The 22,506-nt window shown below is 37.9% G+C and overlaps 1 protein-coding gene across 2 annotated transcripts in view; it reads left to right on the top strand.

The window, feature by feature from the left end:
* Positions 1-22,506, top strand: part of Adam10 (ADAM metallopeptidase domain 10) — a 116,448-nt gene that overhangs the window by 12,876 nt on the left and 81,066 nt on the right. Inside the window, exon 2 of one of the 2 annotated variants that reach the window (XM_052187870.1) lies at positions 9,985-10,135. The exons of the other annotated variant lie outside the window; for it this stretch is intronic. Coding sequence (XP_052043830.1) covers positions 9,985-10,135 — 151 coding nt within the window. The remainder of the gene's footprint in view (positions 1-9,984; positions 10,136-22,506) is intronic. 2 annotated transcript variants of the gene reach the window in all.

The following is a 22,506-nucleotide window of genomic DNA, read 5'->3' as shown; positions in this document are numbered from 1 at the left end:
AGATATGTGACACATGGAAAAACTTGGGTTATCTAGAAACTTCCCTTCACCAGTAGTTGTCATTTTCCACTGACCTCAGATAAGAAGCTTTTTACTCTGAACTCCAGGTTAAATGCTTGTTTATTTTGCTATTATCAGGAAACATTATTACATGGGAACACCTTTAGTAGTATTGTCTGTGTTTGGAGATAAAGGAATTTGGGTTGGCAACGTTTTTGTCTTTATCTCTTTTTCAGTATTGGGTATTAAACTCCAGGCGCTATGGATGCTAGGCAAGTGCTCTGCAGTTGAGCTCTACCCCTGCTGCATCTTCTGAGCCCTTCTGTTAACTTCCCTGTTGCTCGATGGGCCCTGCATGGTAACGCAGAGTGAAAAGAGCTGCTCTTGCTCTGTGCTGTTTTGGTTTTGGTTTTACTCCTAGTCTTTAGAAAAATGTTCCTTTTGTACTTGATATATTTAAAGGGTTTAAGCCTGGGGAAGATTTTCATCATGGGCTATAAATACCATGTTAAAGTAGCAGCAAGCTTTGGAAAGACACATTTCCGTGCTGGTATTTAGTAGTTATTTTCTCTGTAACCCAGGTAAGATTTGAACTGGTTCTCCTGAGTAGCTGATTTTAGTCACTAGTTCACTACTACTGCCTGACTGATTCAAGTTAAAGTCATCTTCTTTAGTTGAGTCACTCTTCTCCCTGCATCAGTCCCACTCAGTCTCTCTTCAGCCTAGCGGTCAGCTATATTCCAAAAGTGATCAAAACCAGCCAGTAACAGATTGTATACTTGATAGTGGCTAAAGTTACAACTTTTATTGTATCAATTTTATCTTGATTAAAAATATTTTAGTTGAGAAAATGATAACACACTTGCCAAGTACTTTACCATTGTAAGTAAAAGTTTGTAAGAGCTGTGAGTGCTTTTGTGTTCATTTCTTTTTGACTGAATTTGCCCCTGTGCCAGGGCCTTTACACTGCTAGTCCTTTCCATGCAATAGATATTTCTGTATATAGCTGTATTATCAGCTTTTAAAAATTTTTTATTTTGGAAACAAAAAAAGCAGTAAGATCTTGATGATTTTGAAGTATGTTGTTTAAAAGTTTAGTAGTGATATGGACATTCATATTGTTGCAGTTTATTCTCTATCAAGTCTTTTCATATATTAATTATACAGGATATCTTATATCAAAAATACTAGCTCCTTCCTTGGGACTTTTTAAGCCACCATTTTGCTATACCTTTTTTCCATTAATAACATTTTATAGCTTTCTTTATTGTTTATCATTTCAGAACAAAGCTCCACAAGATCAGCTATTTATTGTAACTTTTTAATGTTTGTATTAGAACCTAAAGTAAAGATTAGCATATACACTATTAAGTGTACCCGAATTTCTGAGACAGTGTTTATGTGGGAAAGCTCTGAAGATTTATGTGTGTCCTTTTTTTTTTTTTTTCTTAAATTGAGCTCCTTACCATTTTGAGTGGTACTCAGAATCAAACCTAAGACTTCACTTTACCACAGGGCTATGCCTCAGTCATACTGTAATCAACTTTAAAATAGAGCAGGATTACTGTTTTTGCTAGGGTATTTATTTTGCTCATTAAGTACTTTTACATGGTCTTTTAATTAAAGAGGTCGAATGAGTTAGACTTTTTTCTATAAGAAATAAGTTGCTTTTTTAAAACAACTGTGTCTTTTTATCTGAAAGTATATTTTATTTTGTGCATATGGGTGTTTTTACTGGAAAGTATGTCTGTGTATTTGTGTGTCTGATGGCCATAGAGGCCAGAAAGTGTCAGAATTCTCAGAACTGGTGTTTACAGACACTTATTAGCTGCAATAAGGTACTTGGAATCTAATTTGTATCCTCTGAAAGAAAGAGCAGGAGGTGCTCTTAACTGCTGAGCCAAGTCCAATCCCTGAAAGCATTTTAAAGCATGTATTAGTTCATTGAAAAAAGTAGCCTAAATGGATAAATATGTTATTCTTTTGAGACAATTATAGCCAAGGATTGTTTCCATGTCATCTTCCTCCCTCAGCCTTTTTTATGCTGGCTTATAGGTATCTGTCACAATGTCCAACAGTTAATTTTTTTAACAATAACTTACTATATTCTTAGATAGCATATGCTGTATACCATTCCCAACACTTTAAACACACATACATTTAGCCCATACAATGTCACTTTCAGGTATAAGTGCTGGTAAATCATAATTTTTTCAAATGGGAAAACTAAGGCATAATGAAGTAGGTAGTTCAGACAATTGTGAATGCTGCATTGTTATTTTGCATGAAAATTTCCTGACATATACCCATGACAGCAGTAAGATAATCCCTCCTTTGTCTTGCAAATAGATATAGAGGTTTATAAAAGAGTAAATTTTATGCCAATGCCAGGTTTTTTGAAATTCTGTTACTTAGTTCCAAAGGATCACATGTTTCCCAGTGATTAGTTTATGGTTCTTAATCTCTAAAATATAGTTTCCCTTTGCACAGAACATTTGAATAGGTTCATTCATTAATTATTTATATTGGTATTTATTGATCGATTTTTATTTTTATTTTTTGGAGATAGAGTGTCCTTACATATCCCTGGCTGGCTATCACTTGCTGTGTAAACCAGAGTGACTTCAAGCTCAGAGGTCCTCCTGTCTCAGCCTTTCAAGTGCTGAGATTAAAGGTGTATACCAACATGCTGTACTTGACTGTTGTCCAGGTGCTGAGGATACATGAGTGAACAAAGAGCTTATTTAACTTGTGACCATATTCTAATGGTGGTGGTGGGCAGTACATGTTAGTTAGAACTCATAAAGAATAACAGAGCAGCACATTTGAGTGTGAGTGATGGGAATGTGTACTAGATTGGGTGGGTGGTCAGAGAACTCAGGATGGCATAAAGGTGGCAGATAGAGATATTGCACATAGAAGGAATAGTGGAGGAGGATGAGAATGGACAGGAGTTGGGTGTGGGGGATGCAGTGAGGGGGATCCTACAAGGATCTCGATGAGGTTTTTTTTGTTGTTGTTGTTGTTGTTGTTGTTTTGTTTTTTTGGAGTAGTTTTTTTTTTCCTCTGTGTAGCCCTGGCTGTGTTGAAATTCACTCTGTAGACCAGGCTGGCCTTGAACTCAGAAATCTGTCTACCTCTGCTTCCCAGAGGGCTGGGATTACAGGCGTGTGCCACCACTGTCTGGCTCATGCTCAGCTTTATAAGCTATAGTTTAGACTTTGAGTCTGGAAGGCTAACATGCTTGTACTTTTCTTGAATATAGTTACTCAGTTGGGTAAAGGATAGATGATAGAAGAGTAGGACTAGTACCATAAAGGTCAGTTATTTGTCATGGTTTTGACTGTAAAGATACATTTTTGTTTTTGTTTTGTTTTTTGAGGCAGGGTTTTTCTGTGTAGCTCTGGCTGTCCTGGAACCAGCTCTGTACACCAGGCTGGACTCAAACTCGCAGAGATCTGCCTGCCTCTGCCTGCCACTCAACTGACTGTTGAGACCTTTGAACCCTGCTGTATTTGGTACATTTTCATCTTTTAGAGTTTCAAATTTCTTTGTAGAATATTTCTTAATTTTTAGGCATGTAAAGAAAGCTGCTGTATGGTAGTTACGGGCAGCTGTAATTAGAATCCTTGGAGACTTAGGTTCTGAACTGAGCAGACATGTGTTCTTGATGAAGTTTTGGCATTAGTGTGCATTTTTTGGTACTTTTGGGAAGTATTTTCCCAATTGCTCTTAGATTGAGTTTCTGGCACAGAAGGACTGGGGCACAGCTCAGTGGTAATGTGTGTGTCTCAGCACCCATGAGGTCCCTGTGTTAAGTCCCCAGCACCACAAAGATGACATTAGAAAGGTAGCACTTTTAATATTTTGATGGTCATTCTGGTGCCTCTGTTTGCTTCTGGAAGTTACTTGGGTAGTCTTGAGGATGATGGCAGAGAGGTTTGATACTGTTTTAAAGTATGGAATCTACTCTTAAGTAGATTGTATTGTATGAGAAGTATAGAGACTGAAGAAAATCACATCGTGGGAACAGTTTCATGAGGAGAATACAAGATGATTTGTAAGAAACACAGAACCTTTGATTTCTATTTGATTGTGATACTGTTTTGCCTGAGTCATGATTTCTCTTGGTTAGGTTGATATAGGAAGGATAATATTTTTAGTCTGAAGGCATCTATAGACTGAAAGAATCTGGTGGCAAGGATTAGTACTAGAGTATATGGTAAGGAATTTGAGTAGAGAGTTGGCACATTGGCACTGGGGTAACCAAGAGAGCTTTGCCAAGGAGGGCTAGATGCAAACATGAGAGGAGTAGAGGCTGCTTTGTTAGGTAGAGACGTGCGAGGGTTTAACACGTGTCTGTGAGACCTGATGGCAACCTGTGTTGTGATGGCTTTACCTTTTGAATTCCTGACCAGTTGTTAAAGTATAAGAACAAAGCTCAGTTGAGTCAGTTCAGAGTCTGAGCTGCATGTAGAACTCTGCATGTAGAAACAGGCAGTTCTGTGGTGTCTGACTGAGTAAGTGGTGCAAGGACTGGAGATTGACTTGCATTCCTGTGGAGTCAACCATGCCAGTCTCAATTACCAGCTGTGGAAATCAAGGGTATACACATATACTTTTGATCTATAAAAAGTACATTTCATTCCCCTCTAGTATTTCATTGTATGTAGCTTTAAAAAGTATATCTTAAGGTGGATGCTAGGTTTGAAGGCCATGTGCTGCCACCTGATGGTTTTTCATTTCAGTTCTTTGTAGTTATATCAGCATCATGAATGTACCAGACTTTATGAAGATAGTAGAGTGCTTATATGTTATCATGACCTCACCTATACCTCACTTACCTCGTTCATATTGCTGCTGATTTGTTCATGCCCTTGGGCTTATTACATATCTCTTAAACCACCAGTTTCTTTTACATTGCTTGATAACTTTTTAACTAATAGATCTGTTTGATGGAACAAATAGAAAAGTTCAGAGCAGTGCATATCCTGGTAAATAGCAAGTGCTCAATAAATTTTAATTATCATTACAGTCAGTACATAAGTACTATTATTGTGGTGGTTGACCTTGATTATCTTGATGCAGAGATTAGTAGTCTGGAGAGGATTAACTGGTGTAAGGGGGTGATAATTCATGAATATGGGAGGTACCTACTACCCAATATGTTGAGACCTGGGTGGAATAAAAGGGAAATAAGAAAGACGTATTTTTCCTGCTTCCTGGCCACTGATGTGAGCCACTTTGCTCTATCACACTCTCTGCCATGGCAGAATAAAATCTGAGTGTACGAGTCAAATAAGTATTTCTTCCTTTAAGATGTTGTCCTCAAGTTTTTTTTTTTTTTTTTTTTGTAACTGTTATGTAAAGTTAACAAGCTTGCATAAGCATTTATTTTACTTATTTTTAAATCAGGGGCTAATTTATAAAATTATTTTTAAATTACATTTATTTATTTTTGTAGTAGGGGTGGGGTAGGAGTAGCAGCCTGCCATGGTGTGCATGGAAGTCAGAGACCAACGTTTGAGAACTGGTTTTCTTTTTCTACCTCATGGGTTCCAAGGATTGACTAAAGTCATCAGGCTTAGTAGCAGGCAGCTTTATGTACTAAGGCATCTTTCCTGTTATAATTAAGTATTTAAATAAAAACTCGACTTAATCAGGATAGTCCTTTCCCATATATATATATATATATATGTAAAGAGAGAGAGAGTGTGTGTATAAACTATCAGTGCCCATTATAAACAAGCAACAAAACCAAACCAAACCAAAACCCTACAACTAATGTACTTAAAAAAAAAAAGCTCTCGGTAGTTTTGGGATTTAAATTTTTTCTTAAGATATAAAATGTTCACATTTGTACATGTAAAATGTACAATTTTTGTTTCTTCTAGCCAGATTTTCATGTGAATTTTAAAATACTAGATTTCTAAAATAGAAATGGAATGAAAGAATTAGCATGACTTTATGAATATGTGATGAACTGAAAGGTACTCTTACTAAAGTTGAAGGAAAAGTAAAATGCTCTCATTTTTTGTGGTTTGTGGTAATCCTAGTTAGTATAGTAAGTTAAACAGATAATGCTATAAGTAGATGAGGGAGAGATTTAAATAGGAGAAACAGAAACAGTGCCAGGAAAGAAAATAAAAAATATTTTCACAAGTTTTCATGCATAATCATGGAGTTTACAGGTACTTTCCAGAGAAATAAAACCAATAAGAAACAATAAATGGATCTGGATGATCTAGGCATGTGAGGGGGTTTATCAGAGGGATTGACTTGTGGACGATGAGAAGTCTCTTAGTAGGCCATCAAAGAGAGAGAGGGAGAACAGTGCATATGCAGGATGGAGAGCTGGGGAAGTTCCACGTTTGTCTTCCCCACCCGCCTCCGTAACTCACAAGGCAGTCTCATAGACATGCCCAGAAATAGCACTTTGGCTGCTCTCTAGGTTGTTTTTTGTTCGTTTGTTTGTTAAAAGATTTATAGATTTTATGTTTTTGAGTACACTGTAGCTGTCTTCAGACACACCAAAAGAGGGCATCAGATCCCATTACAGATGGTTGTGAGTCACCATGTGGTTGCTGGGAATTGAACTCAGGACCTCTGGAAGAATAGTCAGTGCTTTTTTAACCTGAGCCCTAGGTTTTTGTTTTTGTTTTTTTTTTTGTATTTTTTGTTTGTTTTTTATTAAGTTAAAAAACAGCCAGTGCTTTCAAGAGCAGAGCCATCTTTTTTGCCCTATCTCTAGATATTTGTTAATCTATTCAGGGAAGCAGTATTACAGGGGTCTGTTGATCTCATGTTAGTATTCTTATTGCAGCAGAAAGAAAAATGCATTGATATAAAATCAACATTAAAGAAACTTAGTGTCTTTAGTGACTTCTGAACATTCTGCAATGCTCCAGTCTGCCTCAGCCTCCTGAATGCTAGGATTGTAAGTTTACTCAGCTCTGTGGCACAAAAGCTGTGATAAAAACCAGCACAGAGCTTATCTGTGTTAAACACTGGTACTGCTTGAAGCTGGCTTTTGGGTTATAGGTTGTGGACACTTGTAAATTTTTCTTAGTAGTTCTTTTACCTAGAAGCATGGGTGGTCCTTAGCCCTGTTAATACTCTATTGATGCTTAAAGCAATTCTGTAGGGGAAAAAAAAAGGGAAATAGTTGCTGATTGAAGTCTGGAATTTCTTCATGAAGAAAAATTGCCATGCTTCCTAAGCTTAAATGTACATATAGATGCCTTAGGAAACCCAGTCTGGACTTAAATTGTGTGCCTTTCTGTTACTGTGACAAATGCCTGAGAAAACCAACTTAAGGAAGGAATAGTTTCTTTTGGCTCATGGTTTCAGAGGTTCCAGCCCACATTGTTTCTGGGCCTATAGTGAGGCAGACACAACGTTCTGGTGTAATAGAGTTGCTCGCTTCATAGTGGTCAGGAAATAAGGAGGGGTAACGAGGTTGTGGGGTCAAGGTAAATATGCTTTTTAAAGGCATGCATACTCCCAATGACTAACTTCTTTAAAATAGGGCCCACCTTCCATAGCTCCATCCAGTAGTCTCCTCACTATTTTAAATCTGTCTGTCTGAGAGCACTGGTTAGGTCAGAGTCCTGATGATCTAACAGTATCTGGAAATTTCCACAGACACTGTACAGGTTCTATCTTAACAGTCTAGATGTCTCTCAATTCAGTCCAGGCAACATTCAAAGTTACTTACCACACTGAGTTATTTGGGGGTGTCAGTAGATACTGTGGGGTGCTCCAGAATCTACCCTGTTAACATTTTCCCAGTGTGTACCTATACTCTAACCCTTGAACCAATTTAGACAGATCATTACTCATCAAACACTCCAGGTATTGCAACTCTCTTCCTCCTGGCAGCTCTGTCCCACAGATCTTAAATGTTTGGCCTTACTGAACTCAGCCGTTTAGGTTGCTTCTTGGAAGCTGTGGGTATTTGGAAAAGAGCTCACCTCATTTGTTGCTTTGTCAGGTTTCTCATTGTTAGGGTGGTTGGATGAATTCTGTTTGTCTTTACTTCATTCTAGAGAGAACTGGATATTGACATAACAATTTGCATCTTTTTCGTTTTCTCTGGAATCACTTCAGTATAAGTTATGGATATCATGCCAATTAACTCCTAAAATACTTAAAAAAAAAGTGTCTTTGAAAATTTAAGACCTTCTGTTATGTAACCACAGTACTGTACTAAAGAAAAGTAGCAAGAATCCCTTAATGTCCTCAAAGACTGATTCTGGTTTGTTGCAAATTATTTTCATATGTTTGTTTTCATCCTGGGTCGATTTTTTCCCCTCTCTTTTATTTTGTTTCTTTTGTGGTTTTGCTCTAATGTGATTATGCAGGGTTATATTTAAGTGCACATATAACATTTCTCAGGAGAGATTTTTATTCTGGGTTATGAAAGGAATTTAAGTGTATTTGAAAGGGTATTATACCACCCATATTCTCTGGCTATTTAAGAATTAAGTTAGAACGCAATAACAGAAACAGGTTCTGGGATGTACTCAGTGGTAGAGCGCTTGCCTGGCGTGTATGAGGCTCTGGGCTGCTCCCCAGCACCATAAAAATATTCAGAGTTTAGAAACTAAATATCATTAGTATTTAAAATGGCATATGGATCAAAGAATAAATTAGAAATAATGAGGGAGAGTGGAAATAGAAGTGGAATATAACAGAATTTGTGTGTTCCCTCTGAGGCAGTACCAAGAACATTTATAGTACTGAGTGCCCATAAAGTTCACCCAGGACTGACTTCCTTCCTTCCTTCCTTCCTTCCTTCCTTCCTTCCTTCCTTCCTTCCTTCCTTCCTTCCTTCCTTCCCTCCCTCCCTCCCTCCCTCCCTCCCTCCCTCCCTCCATGCCTCCCTCCCTCCATGCCGCCCTCCCTCCATGCCGCCCTCCTTCTCCCTCTCCCTCTCCTTCTCCCTCTTCTCCCCTCCCTCTCCCCCTCCCTCCCTCTCCCCCTCCCTCCCTCCTTCCCTCCCTCCCTTCCTCCCTCCCTCCCTTCTTTTCTCCCTCCCTCCTTCCCTCTCTTCCCCCCTCTCTCTCTTTCTCTCTTTCTCTCTCTCTCTCTCTTTCTTAAAAATCTATTTGCTGTTGTTTGAGGCAGGATCTCACTATGCAGCTCTGGGTGCCCTGGTAGGTACTTGTTTTGTAGACCAGGCTTCTAACTTGTAGAGATCCACCAGTCTCTTCTTTCTGAATGCTGGGATTAAAGCTGTTCACAACCATGCCCAGCTTTTTTCTCTGTTTATAAGATGAAATTATAGTTAATATGTTTCTACAAAACAGTAAGATTGATTAATTTTCATTGATTAATTTTGACCAAATTTGAAGGGGGAAATGATAACTTACTTTCTTTTAATTTATCTAGAAAATTGAAGACACACCATTATTTCACTCATCTTTTACTTGGATAATATCAATAGTTACTGAGTAGACGAGGTGACAAAATTGGCTTCTATGGTGATAATTTCTATCAGCAAAAATGTGATTAATGTGAATTTATGCAACCTGATAAAGCATATAAGACAAGCCTACAGCCAATGCAAAAGCTTTTGTGTGTGGTTAATGTTAACCCTTATGATAAGTTCTTATTTGTTTGGCTTTTTTTTTTTTTTTTTAAGATAGGATTTTTCTTCATAGCTTTTGCTATCTTGGAACTCACTATGTAGACCAGGCTGACTCACAGAGATCCTCTTGCCTTCGCTCCCCAAGTACTGAGATTAAAGGCATGCACTACCACATCCAGTTAATGTAACTCTTATTACAATAAGTTTAAAAGTGTGGGAAAATATGTTCATGGGAGATTCACTATAGTAGTCAGGATTAATGAGACAGTTGGTATATACTCATAAATAGATATTTGAAAATAATGGGTAAGTTAGGACTAATAAGTTAGGACTAGAAAGAGCCTTCAAGTTGGTATTAATTCAGACTGTTACCTGTGTGCTTGTTTTTATAGGTCAGTATGGAAACCCTTTAAACAAATATATTAGACATTATGAAGGATTATCTTACAATGTGGATTCATTACACCAAAAACACCAGCGTGCCAAACGAGCAGTCTCACACGAGGACCAGTTTTTACTTCTAGATTTCCATGCTCATGGAAGGTGAGTAAATTCATTGCTCTCAGTATCTGAAGTCTTTTGATGCAATCTGCTAATGGAAGAAACTTGTTTCCCTAATGGAAAGCTTCCTGTTTGAAGATTCATCCTCAATGAATATACCAAAATTTTTAATACTGGAATTTGGTATATACATTAAAAAATGCCATCTTTAAAAATGGACTGCCCTTTTATGTATTTAAGTCACATGTAAATGTTTTTGAATTGTGAATGTGAGGTCTAAGCTTGGATGGTAAAGGATGGTCACAGGAGGATAGGAGGTTGCAGAAAATGTGAGGATCCATAGATAGATAAGACATACTTTAACCAGTAGCATGCAGGTGGCTAGGAAAGGAGATGTTGGCAAATACCCAGGCACAAACTGGCACATGGGGAGGGGGGGACGGGACACATGTATACACGCATACACACTCACCTGGCACATAGGCCATGCAGAGGTCAGGATACTGGCAGACACACACAGGCATTCATTCACCTTTGATTTAAGGCTATATATCATACAAAAGTGGCACTCTGCTAGGAATAGTTATATAACAGATGACATCACTGTTTTTCTTTTAATCTGGTGTTAGCCATGGGTGTCAGCTATGTTTCAGCTAACTCATACCAGATAACCATATTAGCAACATGTTTTCTAAGTATTAGGCAACCCTTAAGGCCCTGTGTTTCTTATGGTGAGTCAGATTTGAAAATAGAATGATAGAATGGTCTTTTAAAAATGATCTTGTGTTTGGCTTTCCACTCTTGTATGTTCTGTGTTTAATGTATCTTTTCTGGTACTAACAAAGTAGCTAATTGTTTTCTATTGAATAAGTCACTTAATCTTTTACTAACTCAATTTTATTAGTTCTGTGATAACAACCAGTAGACAGATTATCTGCTGTCCTGTTCAATTCAGAAACAGAGTTGTGAAGGAATACAGAAATGAGAACTAAGAGAGAAAGAGAAAATTATTTATTAAATAACTATTCCATTCTCAGTGTTTTACTTGCATTTTCTTAAAAAAATATTACTGTCGTTGTGCATCTGTGGGACATGATATGTACACCATGCAGTGGCAAGAAGACAGCTTTGTGGCGTTTCTCTCCTTCTGCCTTTATGTGGGGTCCAGGCATCAGGTTGTCAGAAATTGCCTTTATCTGCTGAGTCATTCAAAGGCCCTTTATGTGCATTTTATTATTTGTCTTCTTAGCACTGTTTAATTTGCTTTTTTTCCCTGTAATCAAAACTCTGACCAAAAGCTACTGAAGGGAGGAAAGGTTTATTTTAGCTTACAGCTCCAGGCCACAGACCATCACTGAGGACAGGAGCTTGCTTGTTGGTCCACACATCCTTATCTCCAGCCAAGGAACTCTGCTTTATAGCAAAGAAGTATAGCTGGAGCCATGATGAATGCTACTTGCTAGGTGGCTGCAGGCTGGCCCACACTCAGCTACTGTTCTTAGACAGTTCAGGATCACCCTGAACTGTCTCCCACAGTGGGGTGGGTCCTCTTATATTATTAATAATCCAGACAGTTCTCCTCAGAAATACCCACAGGACAATCTTATGTAGCCATTTCCTTAATTGAGGCTTTCCTCTGGGGTGTTGTTCTTAGTTGGGGCAAGTTGACAGTTAAAAATAGCTAACACACACTTAGATAAAGGTATCTATGTCTGTAAGCTGAGGAAAGTTAAATAACAGACTCAGGGAAGTTAAGTAACTTACACAGAATTTTAACCAGACATGGATGACTAAATCCTGCACCCCGCCCCCTTTCTTTGTGCTCTTGGTCAGGCACTTCATAATGCTTGTTATAATTACATTTTTGAACTTACTATATTCATGTAACCTTGATTAAGACCTGTATTCCCTACTTCCTAGTAGATTTCTAACCTTCCAACCTGATATCATTAGTATTATGCCACTGTAACCTTTTTTTGTGGTGCTGGATATAGGACCCAGAGCCTTGCAGCTGCTGACAAATACTCTACCACTGAGTGCCTAAATGTTTCCTTTTTTATGTCATATTACAGGTTTTGAAACCTTCTATTTACAAGTTTTAGCCAGATTTTTAAACTTGCCTTTGAATTTTTTCTGTAAATTAGTCATAGCCTATTAGTCAAAGTTAGCTTTGAGTGTTTTGTTTTGTTTTTCATCCAGAATGGTCTTCTGAGAATCTAGGGTGCACATACAGTTTGTTCTTTGTAACATTTATCTCACATTCTGATCTTTTAATGTGCAATTCAACTTCTGCCTCTTAGACACTCTTCCACGTTCTTTTGAACTTTTAAATTCTTACTGTTTGGCATTTGATTTGTGCTCTTCTTCTTTCCATGGATTTTTTACTTACTTTTCTTTTAAAATTATTTTATGTATGTGGGTCTTTCATGTTTGTGCATGATATATGTGCCTGTTACCCATGGAGGCCAGAACTGGGCATCAGATTCCCTGGAACTGGAGTTACAGGTGTTTGTGAACTGCTGTGTGGGTGGGTGCTGGGAATTGACCTCAGTTCTCTTCAGGAGCAGCCATTGTCTTAAGCACTGAGCTGTCTCTTCAGCCTTGCTTCTTTTCTGTATATGTGTTATTTTCTTCTTCACAGGCAGCCACCTTGTTATTTGGTATTGCTCAGTATATTTCATATCTGATCTGGGTGCTTTTGGAAAGATGTTAATAGATTAATCAAAAGATTAATTTGAAGGTATTTCTTTATATTAAAAAATTAGGGCTAGCAGTTTACCACACTAAATAAAATTTTATGACTTAGATTTAGGTATTATTAAAAATCATCCATTCTTTATTAGTACCATAAAATAATAATATCCTTAGCTTTTCTAACTTTAGTAACCTCTCAAAATAAACTTACTATTGTGTCCTCAAATATATGTACTATTGTATTCCTCATTAGCAGAAATTTCAGTAGCTGCCTTTGTTTTGGATGCCACATTGTTGTATAGGTGGATTTTTATTAGGTAAGTTACATATTTTATATTTGACACACCAAATCTCTAGTTCTTTTATGTGTCTGTGAGTGAGAATGAGTAACCATGCAGGTATGCAGTCATCCACAACATAATTTAAAGTGACCTCTTTTAAGCTCTGAATGATAGGAACATAATTATAGAGCTAATAGGAACAGCAAGGTGTACAGAAGTCATTGCGAAGAAGGAAAACTTACTGTGGTGTTTTGTAGATGCAATACCTTGGAAACTTACAGTAAGAGGGTGTCTTATTGAGGTAATGGTTTGATGGTGTAGCTTCTCCCTTTCTTTGAAAGAGGAAATACAAAGTGATGAAGTTATGTAAGCAATTATAGATTTCTTACTAGATATATTTCCTCTGACTTGTAAGAAGTGCTAAAACCAGGTATGGTGCTACATGACTGTATTCTGTTCTCCCGTACTTGAGAGACTCAGAAAGCAGGGTCTCATGTTCTAGAACATTGTATTCTACATAAACAAGATCCTGTCTCCAAAAGCAAGTTGAAATACTAGTTAAGTATATAATAATATCTCTAATAGGATATGTATCTATGTGAAGAGTAATTTGTATTTAACTTTTATAAGTGTTCTTTTGTATATTTGTATTTGATAGTGCCTACACTATAAGGAAGTCTTTGGGTTACCCTTAATTGTAGCTATATCTATAAACATTGACTGTCATGCATTGTGGCTAGATTACTTACCTATTTTTTCAGCCTTTTTAAGATATCAATAAGTTTATTTATCTTAATTGCAAACCAGAACCCATTCTCTCAGAACCATAATTGATTAAATAAATCAATTATGGAACCTGTTGAATACACCACAATTAGCTCACATACATAATGGTTGTGCTTGCACAGTGTCTTAGGGTTTTCATTGCTGTAAAGACATACCATAACCAAGGCAAATATTATAAAGAACAACAATTAATTGGGGCTAGCTTACAGTTTCAGAGGTTCAGTTCATTATCATCATGATGGGAAGCATGGCATCATCCAGGCAGACATGGTACTGGAAGAGGAGACTTCTACATCTTGATCCTACAGCCAGGAGACATTGTTTTCTGCAGGCAGCAAGGAGGAGGCTCTTGGTGGAGCTTGAGCATTACATGTGAGATCTCAAAAGTTCTGCCTCCAGAGTGACACACTTACTCTAACAAGGCCATATCTCCTCCAATAAGGCCATATCTCCTAATAGTGCCACTTCTCATGGGCTAAGCATGGTCAAGAGTTTATTTATCTTATTTGAAAACCTGCATTATGATTCAACAATAATTGCATTGCATTATTGGATTATTTGCAATCACTGCATTGTGATTAGACAATTATGATTTGAAATTTTAGAGGTATTCCAGCCCTTATGTGTTCAAGTATTAAAGCCCTTTTTATAAATAAGCATATGAACAAACTTTCAATTTGCTTAATATTAAGGTTTTTTTTTTGTTTGTTTTTGTTTTTTTAGGCCAGGCATAGGTAGGTGGTACATTCCTTTAATCCCAGCACTCAGGAGACAGAGGTAGATAGGTCTCTCAGTTTGAGGCCAGCCTGGTCTACATAGTGAGTTCCAGGATAACCAGGGCTATATAAGAGAGTTCCTGTTCCCCAAAACCAAACCAAAATAAAATACTTTATGTGTGTGAGTACGTGCAGTTTTTTTTCAAGCCTAAGGTTTTTTTCCTTTCTTCCTTGAGGCAGGGCCTCATATATGTTAGGCTGGTCTTGGTTGAACTTGCTACATAGCCACAGATGGCCATCAACTTCTGATCTTCCTGCCTCCATCTCCCCATTGTTGAAATTACAGGAGTATACGATCATACCTGGTTTACATAGTGTTGGGGCTTGAATTAAGGTCTTTGTGCATGCTAGTCAAACACTCTACCAACTGAGGTATATACCCAGCCCACATCTTTGTGAGTTTTTGAGACAGGGTCTCACTCTGCATCTCAGGATAGCCTAGAACTGAAGATATAGACCAGGCTGGCCTTGAATTTGTGGCAATTCTAGTTTCCTTTTCTTCCAGAGTGCAAGAATTACAAGCATGAGCTATCCTGCCTGGCTTCTAAGCCTAAAATTAAGAATTCTACAAGTTTGTGAAAAGTGTTATTTGAGCCAGTACTACAGTTGTTGAAGAAGGTATTTTAAAAGAATTTACCCATTAGGTACTAGGATAAAATACATTAAAGATAATTTGCTTAGAATAATAACTTTTCTGGATTTTGGAAATGGTTTCATTTGGATAAATAGCATTGCTTAGTTAGTGCTACATTTATATCAATTATGACTTTTTCCTTTTCAATTATTTTGTTTTATTGTGCTCAAATGTGCATGTCTTCCCTTGAGAACTTGAGGTACAGAGTCTGAGTCTTACTTAGGATTTTACATATGGTCATAATGAGGGAGAGGAAGTGGGGAGAGGGAGAGAGAGGGGAAGAAAGAAGGAATATGGAAACATCCAGAATATACAGAAATGGCAGATGTATCATATTCTGAGACATAGAATTTTTCTAATATTTTTGGATAATTTGTGGTTCTTAATCCTTGTCTTCATGTAATAGTGTATAATGTACCAGAAACTGTTTTTCTATATTCCTTTTAAATACTAGCTGGAGACATGTTACTTCTTGCTATACGTATCATATAGTCCTGCCTTAACTATCATGTTCCGTGGTTTGACTACCATGCATTTTAGGCTTCTATAATACCAATGTACTATAATCTCCTGAGGAATTTAATTGATGTGGTTTGTAAAATGCAAGTTTAATCTCATTTAGGTCTTGGTTCTGCAGTTCTGCATTCTGTGATGTAATAATGCTATAGATTAGTTTGAATGTGTCTTGGGCTTTGTTTCTGCCATATCATGAGTTGGATAGCCTAAAACCCATCCCTTCAAAGCATTTAGTGTGTGTGTGTGTGTGTTTCTGCACATGCATATAAAGGTAGGAGGACAACTCTTATGGAGTTGGTGCTTTCCTTTCACCATTATATGGGTTTTGAAGATGAAACTCAGGTTTAGTAAGATCAGTGTTTTATGAGCCCTTAGCTGTTGAATCATCTTAGCATTTTTTTTTTTTTTTAAAGAAACAAGGTCTGGCCTTGCAATAACAGCAGTCCTCCTGTCTCTGCTCCTAAGAGCTGTTTTATCTAAGTTTCACTCTATAGCTCAGATTAGCCTGGATCTCAGTATGTAGTAGAGGCTGGTCTGGTACTCACCTTGTAGTTCAGGTTGCCCTTGAACAGTGTAATCTTCTTACCTCGCTCTTATAAGGGCTATACTTCTTTTGTGTTTGTGTGCAGGTGTACACATTTCTACGTCCATGTTTGTGAACATGAATATGGAAGTGAGAAGTAAACCTTGGATGGTGTTCCTCAGGTGTAGTCTATGTCTATTTTTGAGGCATGTTATTCACTGGTCTACAGCTTGCCAAATAGGCTAAGCTTGTTGACCAAGGAGCCCAGGGATTGTCCTATCTCTGTTTCCCATTGCTGGTCCCAGCTTTTTCTTTTTAAATGGATTCTGGGGATCAAACTCAACAGATTGTGCATGTCTAATGGATCAGTCTAGGAGGAACTGTCTCTATTAATTCTGTGGTGATTACAGGGATCCAGTTACTTTTGATTTGGATAATTTCTTCCTTACAGAATGAAGTAAAAACATAGTTTGCTTGGCCCTGGTAAAGAGGTTCTGTCTATGTATTTGACTCCCAGCTGTTTTTTGTTTGTTTCTTCCAGTTTCACAAAGTTTTACCCTCACCTGTCAGTCTGAGTAACTCTTTGATTTTCTTTATCTTGAAGGCCTTCATTGTTTTTATTTTATTTTATTTTTTTATAGTTCTGATTTTTTTAAATATTTTTATTTTCTATATTCTTTGTTTACATTCCAAATGATTTCCCCTTTCCCAGATACCCCTCCCCATATGTCCCATAAACCTTCTTCTCTCCATCCCTTCTCCAATCACCTCCCTCCTTTTTCTTTGTCCTTATATTCCTCTCCAATGCTAGATCAATCCTTTCCAGGATCAGGACCCTCTCCATACTTCTTCATGGGAGTCATTTGTTATGTGATTTGTGCCTCGGGTATTCAGAGCTTCTGGGTTAATTAATATCCATTTATCATAGATTACATTCCATGTGTATTCTTTTGTGATTGGGTTACCTCACTTAGGATGATATTTTCCAGATCAAACCATTTGCCTAAAAATTTTGTGAATTCATTGTTTCTAATTGCTGAGTAGTATTCCATTGTGTAAATATACCACATTTTCTGTATTCATTCCTCCTTTGAGGGACATCTGGGTTCTTTCCAGCTTCTGGCTATTATAAATAAGGCTGCTATGAACATAATGGAGCATGTGTCTTTATTGCATGCTGGGGAATCCTTTGGGTATATGCCCAGGAGAGGTATAGCAGGGTCCTCCGGAAGTGTCATGTCCAGTTTTCTGAGCAACCGCCAGACTGATTTCCACAGTGGTTGTACCATCTTACAGCCCCACCAGCAGTGGAGGAGTGTTCCACTTTCTCCACATCCTCGCCAACACCTGCTGTCTCCTGAGCTTTTGACCTTAGCCATTCTGACTGGTGTAAGGTGAAATCTCAGGGTTGTTTTGATCTGCATTTCCCTAATGACTAATGATGTTGAGCACTTCTTAAGGTGCCTCTCGGCCATCTGAATTTCTTCAGGTGAAAATTCTTTGTTAAGATCTGTACCCCATTTTTTAATAGGGTTATTTGGTTCCCTGGGGTCTAACTTCTTGAGTTCTTTGTATATATTGGATATTAGCCCTCTATCAGATGTGGGGTTGGTGAATATCCTTTCCCAATTTGATGGTTGCCATTTTGTCCTTTTAACGGTGTCCTTTGCCTTGCAGAAACTTTGTAATTTTATGAGGTCCCATTTGTCAATCCTTGATCTTAAAGCATAAGCTATTGGTGATCTGTTCAGGAACTTTTCCCCTGTGTCCATGTCCTCAAGGGTCTTCCCCAGTTTCTTTTCTATTAGTTTCAGTGTGTCTGGTTTTACATGGAGGTCCTTGATCCACTTGGAATGAAGTTTAGTACATGGAGATAAGAATGGACCAATTCGCATTCTTCTGCATGCTGACATCCAATTGATCCAGCACCATTTGTTGAAAAGGCTATCTTTTTTCCACTGGATGTTTTTGGCTCCTTTGTTGAAGATCAAGTGACCATAGGTGTGTGGATTCATTTCTGGATCTTCAATTCTATTCCATTGGTCCACTTGTCTGTCACTGTGCCAATACCATGCAGTTTTTAACACACTATTGCTCTGTAGTATTGCTTGAAGTCAGGGATACTGATTCCCCCACAATTTCTTTTGTTGTTGAGAATAGTTTTAGCTATCCTGGGTTTCTTGTTATTCCAGATGAATTTGAGAATTGCTTTTTCTAACTCTGTGAAGAACTGAGTTGGGATATTGATGGGGATTGCATTGAATCTGTAGATCACTTTTGGCAAGATCGCCATTTTAACTATATTAATCCTGCCAATCCACGAGCATGGCAGATTTTTCCATTTTCTGAGGTCTTCTTCGATTTCCTTCTTCAGAGACCTGAAGTTCTTGTCATATAGATCTTTTACTTGTTTGGTTAGAGTCACACCAAGATACTTTATATTGTTTGTGGCTATTTTGAAGGGTGTCGTTTCCCTAACTTCTTTCTCAGCCTGCTTATCCTTTGAGTATAGGAAGGATTTGCTTGAGTTGATTTTATAACCAGCCACTTTGCTGAAGTTGTTTATCAGCTGTAGGAGTTCTCTGGTGGAGGTTTTCGGGTCACTTAAGTAGACTATCATGTCATCTGCAAATAGTGATAATTTGACTTCTTCCTTTCCAATTTGTATCCCCTAGACCTCCTTATGTTGTCTAATTGCTCTAGCTAGAACTTCAAGTACTATATTGAAAAGATATGGAGAGAGAGGACAGCCTTGTCTAGTCCCTGATTTTAGTGGGATTGCTTCAAGTTTCTCTCCCTTTAGTTTGATGTTGGCTACCAGTTTGCTGTATATTGCTTTAACGATGTTTAGGTATGGGCCTTGAATTCCTGTTCTTTCCAAGACTTTTAGCATGAAAGGATGCTGAATTTTGTCAAATGCTTTTTCTGCATCCAATGAGATAATCATATGGTTTTTTTTCTTTGAGTTTGTTTATGTAGTGGATAGTATTGATGGATTTCCTTATATTGAACCATCCCTGCATCCCTGGGATGAAGCCTACTTGATCATGGTGGATGATCATTTTGATGTGTTCCTGGATTCGGTTGGCAAGAATTTTATTAAGTATTTTTGCATCAATATTCATAAGGGAAATTGGCCTGAAGTTCTCTTTCTTTGTTGGATCTTTGTGTGGTTTTGGTATCAGTGTAATTGTGGCTTCATAGAACGAGTTGGGTAGAGTTCCTTCTGTTTCTATTTTGTGGAGTAGTTTGAAGAGTATTGGTGTTAGGTCTTATATGAAGGTCTGATAGAATTCTGCACTGAAGTCATCTGGTCTCGTGCTTTTTTTGGTTGGGAGACTTTCTATGACCCTTTTTATTTCTTCAGGTGTTATGGGACTGTTTAGATGATCTATATGATCCTGATTTAGTTTTGGTGTCGGATATCTGTCTAGGAAACTGTCCATTTCCTCCAGCTTCTCCAGTTGTGTTGAGTATAGGTTTTGTAGTAGGATCTAATGATTTTTTGAATTTCCTCAGGTTCTGTTGTTATAACTCCCTTTTCATTTCTAAGTTTGTTAATCTGGATACTGTCTCTGTGCCCTTTGGTTAGTCTGGCTAAGGGTTTATCTATCTTGTTGATTTTCTCAAAGAACCAGCTCCTGGTTTTGTTGATTCTTTGTATGGTTCTCTTTGTTTCTACTTGATTGATTTCGGCCCTGAGTTTGATGATTTCCAGCCTTCTACTCCTCCTGGGTGAAATAGCTTCTTTTTGTTCCAGGGCTTTCAGGTGTGTCATTAAGCTGTTAGTGTATGCTCTCTCCATTTTCTTTTTGGAGGCACTCAGGGCTATGAGTTTTCCTTTTAGCACTGCTTTCATTGTGTCCCATAGATTTGAGTATGTTGTGTCTTCATTTTCATTAAGTTCTAAAAAGTCTTTAATTTCTTTCTTTATTTCTTCCTTGACCAAGGTATCATTGAGTAGAATATTGTTCAGTTTCCACATGTATGTGGGTTTTCTGTTGTTTTTGTTGCTATTGAAGACCACTTTTACTCCATAGTGATCTGATAGGAGGCATGGGATTAGTTCGATCTTCTTATATTTGTTGAGGTCTGTCTTGTGACCAATTATATGGTCGATTTTGGAGAAGGTACCATGAGGTGCTGAGAAAAAGGTATATTCTTTTGCTTTAGGATAAAATGTTCTATATATATCTGTTAAATCTTATTGGTCCAAAGCTTCAATTAGTTTCATTGTGTCCCTGTTCAGTTTCTGTTTTCCTGATCGGTCCATTGAGGAAAGTGCAGTGTTGAAGTCACCCACAATTATTGTTTTAGGTGCAATGTGTGCTTTGAGCTTTAGTAAAGTTTCTTTTATGAATGAGGGTGCCCTTGCATTTGGAGCATAGATGTTCAGGATTGAGAGTTCTTCTTGTTGTATTTTTCCTTTGACCAGCAAGAAGTGTCCTTCAGAGTCTCTTTTGATGACTTTGGGTTGAAAGTCAATTTTATCTGATATTAGAATGGCTACTCCAGCTCGTTTCCTGAAACCATTTGCTTGTAAAATTGTCTTCTAGCCTTATACCCTAAGGTAGTGTTTGTGTTTGACCCTGAGGTGTGTTTCCTGTATGCAGCAAAATGTAGGATCCTGTTTACGTATCCAAATGGTTAGTCTATGTCTTTTTCTTGGGGCATTGAGCCCATTGATGTTAAGAGATATTAATGAATAGTGATTATTACTTCCTGTCATTTTTGATGTTATTTTTTAAATTTGATTGGTTATCTTCTTTCGGGTTTGATGAAAGGTTACTATCTTGCTTTTCCCAGGGTGATGTTTCCCTCCTTGTATTGGTGCTTTCCTCCTATTATCCTTTGTAGGGCTGGGTTTGTGGACAGATAATGGGTAAACTTGGTTTTGTCATGGATATCTTAGTTTCTCCATCTATGGTGATTGAGAGTTTTGCTGGGTATAGTAGTTTGGGCTGGCATTTGTGTTCTCTTAGAGTCTGCATGAGGTCTGCCCAGGATCTTCTAGCTTTCATAGTCTCAGGTGAGAAGTCTGGTGTGATTCTGATAGGTCTTCCTTTATATGTTACTTGGCCTTTTTCTCTTACTGCCTTTAATATTCTTCTTTGTTTAGTACATTTGGGGTTTTGATTATTATGTGACGGGAGGTATTTCTGTTCTGGACCAGTCTGTTTGGAGTTCTGTAGGCTTCTTGTATATTCATGGGCATCTCTCTCTTTAGGTTAGGGAAGTTTTCTTCCATAATTTTATTGAAGATAATTGCTGGCCCTTTAAGTTGTAAATCTTCACTCTCATCTATGCCTGTAATCCTTAGTTTTGGTCTTCTCATTGTGTCCTGGATTTCCTGGATATTTTGGGTTACAGGCTTTTTGCATTTTGCATTTTCTTTAACTGTTGAGTCCATGGTTTCTATGGTATCTTCAGCATCTGAGATTCTTTCTTCTATCTCTTGTATTCTGTTGTTGATATTTGCATCTATGTCCCCTGATTTCTTCCCAAGGTTTTCTATCTCCAAAGTTGTCTCCCTTTGAGTATTCTTAGTTGTTTCTACTTCTGATTTTAGATCCTGAATGGTTTTGCTTAGCTCCTTCACTTGCTTGTTTGTGCTTTCCTGTAATTTTTTAAGAGATTTTTTGTGTTTCCTCTTTCATTACCTTAGTGTGGTGACCAAAGTTCTCCTGTATTTAAGTGATTTTTGTGTTTCCTTCTTATTGGCTTTTGTATTCTCCTGAATTTCTTTCAATGATTTTTGTGTTTCCCTTGTAAGGGATTTTAACTTTTGATCCATTTTCTCCTGAATTTATTTATGTATGTCCTTCATGTGTTCCTGTACCAGCATCATGACCAGTGATTTTAAATCCAAATCTTATTTTTCTGGTGTGATGGGATATTCAGGACATGCTGTTAAAGGAGAATTGGGTTCAGATGCTTCCATATTGCCTTGATTTCTGTTAGTGTCGTTCCTGCATTTGCCTTTTGCCATCTAGTTCTCACTGGTGTTAGTTGGTCTTGTTGTCAATGCTGGACTCACCAGTGCAAGCTGCCTCTTCCCAGCTGTCCTCTGGTGCACAGCTGACCTCCTGCACTGCCTGGAGACAGGGTGCTGTGGCCCAGGCTGTTCAGATCCCGAAGCAGACACCTGAAGGCTCCTGCCCAGGGCCTGCTGGACTCACCAGAGCACACTGACTCCTCCCAGC

This window comes from Apodemus sylvaticus, chromosome 7 (genome assembly GCF_947179515.1).
Source record: "Apodemus sylvaticus chromosome 7, mApoSyl1.1, whole genome shotgun sequence".
NCBI lineage: Eukaryota > Metazoa > Chordata > Mammalia > Rodentia > Muridae > Apodemus > Apodemus sylvaticus.
Note: the sequence above shows the minus strand (reverse complement) of the source record. Positions and strands in the feature narration are given on the sequence as shown.